The sequence below is a fragment of the Myotis brandtii genome, unplaced genomic scaffold, assembly GCF_000412655.1.
Source record: "Myotis brandtii unplaced genomic scaffold, ASM41265v1 scaffold369, whole genome shotgun sequence".
Lineage (NCBI taxonomy): Eukaryota > Metazoa > Chordata > Mammalia > Chiroptera > Vespertilionidae > Myotis > Myotis brandtii.
The window spans coordinates 600077-602426 of NW_005364180.1; the positions used below are offsets into that span (position 1 = coordinate 600077).

Consider the following 2350-nt stretch of genomic DNA (forward strand, 5'->3'; position numbering starts at 1 on the left):
AGGATACGGCAAGCGGGGTGAGCTCACACGCTGCTCTCAGACTCCAGGGATGAAACGGCAGCATCTCTGGGGCCCAGCCATCCCTGCAGCAGCGGCAGCGAAGCCCACATCACCTGTGTGGCCCGGGCGAGCCGGCATCACCTGTGTGGGGGCTGAGAGGAGGCAGTGCCGGTCCAGGATGGACTGGCTTCCCCATCCTGCGTGGGGCCACCTGCACAGTGGCCCTCAGCCCTCGGCCCTTGTCCGCTGGACCAGCCCCTGCCCCACTGTGCCCAGGAGTAAAGTGAGGGGAGCCCGTGTGACCCCCCAAGGTTGCTGGTGAGTGGGTGAAGGACAGGAAGGAACCAGGCCCTTAGGCCATGTAAGCCCAATGCAGAGGGAAACTCCGAAAGCACCATCCCCCCATCCTCCCGCCCCCAACACCCCGATGGCCCTCAACTCCTCTTGGGGATCTTGGCAGAATCCAGCTCCAAAATTCATGCAAGTTCAATACTTTATTCCATCATAGATCTGGGTTTGTCTTTATATAAAAATAACAGTCTGCCTAAATTTTCGCTCCAGGAAAACGCGTCACGCTCACCTTGTGGCTTCACGTCCCATCCCCCTCGCCCCTGTCCTGTTGGGCCCAGAGCTGTGGCCTTAGGGTGGCAAGAGGGTGGAGGGGAAGATGGCAGGACCGGGAGGAGGCGGGTGGAGCCTGCCTGAGCTGGCTGTGGTGGAGCCCTGGGTGCCACCTTCACTGCTGGAGGTAAGCTTTCAGCCAGACGTTGCCAGACTTCTTCAGGGACCTGGGAGGCAGGGGTGGGGGTGGGTGTTGGGGACTCAACTGCAAGATACCAACCCCGCCCCCCAAGATGATGCGTATGCTCAGAGGTGTCCCCCTTCCCCCTGTTCCCCCCTGGGGCAGGCCGCTGGATGGGGGTGAAGGGGTGGACTGAGAAGAGTGGAATCTAGACCTGGCGTGGGAGCAGGGGGGGAGGGGTAGAGCAAGGCCAAGTCCAGGCAGGAGCCAGGGTGGGCCTGTCCCTCCTCCCCCACTCTGTCTGTTGCCTCCTGCTGGGCCCTGCAGCCCAGGGATTGGTGTGGCCCAGCCCCTGTCCACCACTAGCCCAACGTCGTCGGCAGAGGAGCCAGAGATACCAATGACTCGCGGGAAACGCCGTGCCAGGCGTCCTAACGGGGCCCGCGGAGGAGGCTGGGAAGGGCCATGAAGGAGAACCAGGGGTTCAAACACCGGATGAAGGAAGGGCATCCAGGCACAGGTGGGAGGGCCCTGGCTGGGGGGTCTGGCCCCCGCTCCCCACCGCCCAGGCTCCCACCACCCAGCCCTGCTCTGTCTGCTTCCGCGCATTCTCACAGCCAGAGCATCTTCCCAGAATCCACTTCCTGCGTGTCCCTCCCCCGGGCCCCGCTCAGCGGCTCCCACACACCAGCTCCTGCCTCGGGCTTTTGCACGGCTGTTCCCCGCCCAGAATATTCCTCCCCAGACGTCTCCATGGCCTGCCCTCTCCCCTCCTGCCTGTCTGCTCACTTGTTGCCTCAATGCCAGCCCCCTGCCCCTGGCGCCTGGCGCTCCCGCCCCTCTCCTGCCTCCACCCATGGGTTTTGTAGTCTCGTTTTTTTTTGCCAAAGCACCACTCCCTCCCTCGCGTTTTCTGTAATTCACTTATTGTAGGCGCTTGCTTTCTGGGCCCCCTGCTGGGATGGCAGGCCTAGAAGCCAGGGATCTGGAGCCTCGGTCAGGGCCTGGGCCCAGGGCAGGGGGCCTGGGAGTGAAGGCTGGGAAGGGAGGCCGCAGGCTGAGGACGGAAAGGCTGATGGGAAAGGCCTCACAGGTCAGCTCCCAGAGGGCCTGGGGGGCTCAGAGAGGGGCTGTGGGGACCAGGCGGACAGGGAGCCACCAGGAGCCCTTACCTGACGATGTCCACCAGGGCGGTGAGGAAGGGCTTCACCTCGTACGTGAGGCCGTGCTTGGCACACAGCGCCTTGACCAGCGGCGCGATCCTGTGGTAGTTGTGCCTGGGCATCGTGGGGAAGAGACTGGGGGGGGAGGGCATGTGCTGGCACCTGAGGTGGGAAGTGCCAGAGGGACCACCACCCCCCCCACCCCAGGCCCTGCTCACCACCCTCCCGGGCCCCAGGGAGCCCAGACCGCCCGTGGGAAGACTCACGCCCACCCCGCGGGGCCCTGTGCCGCGCTCACTGGTGCTCGATCTGGAAGTTGAGGTGCCCGCTGAACCAGTCGATGAAGAGTGAGGACTCCACGTTGCAGGTGGCTGCCAGCTGCCGGAGCGGGTGGGGGCTCAGGTGAGGGAGGCTGGCACGAAGCCCCGAGCCCACGGCATGCCCT

At 64.6% G+C, this 2350-nt stretch overlaps 1 protein-coding gene across 1 annotated transcript in view; it reads right to left on the reverse strand.

The window, feature by feature from the left end:
- Positions 1–475: 475 nt before the first annotated feature.
- FADS3 (fatty acid desaturase 3) overlaps positions 476–2350 on the reverse strand; it is a 7676-nt gene continuing 5801 nt past the window's right edge. Inside the window, exons 8-10 of the mRNA XM_014544546.1 lie at positions 2204–2290; positions 1915–2040; positions 476–788 (exon numbers count right to left, since the gene is read on the reverse strand). Coding sequence (XP_014400032.1) covers positions 737–788; positions 1915–2040; positions 2204–2290 — 265 coding nt within the window. The 3' untranslated portion in view covers positions 476–736. The remainder of the gene's footprint in view (positions 789–1914; positions 2041–2203; positions 2291–2350) is intronic.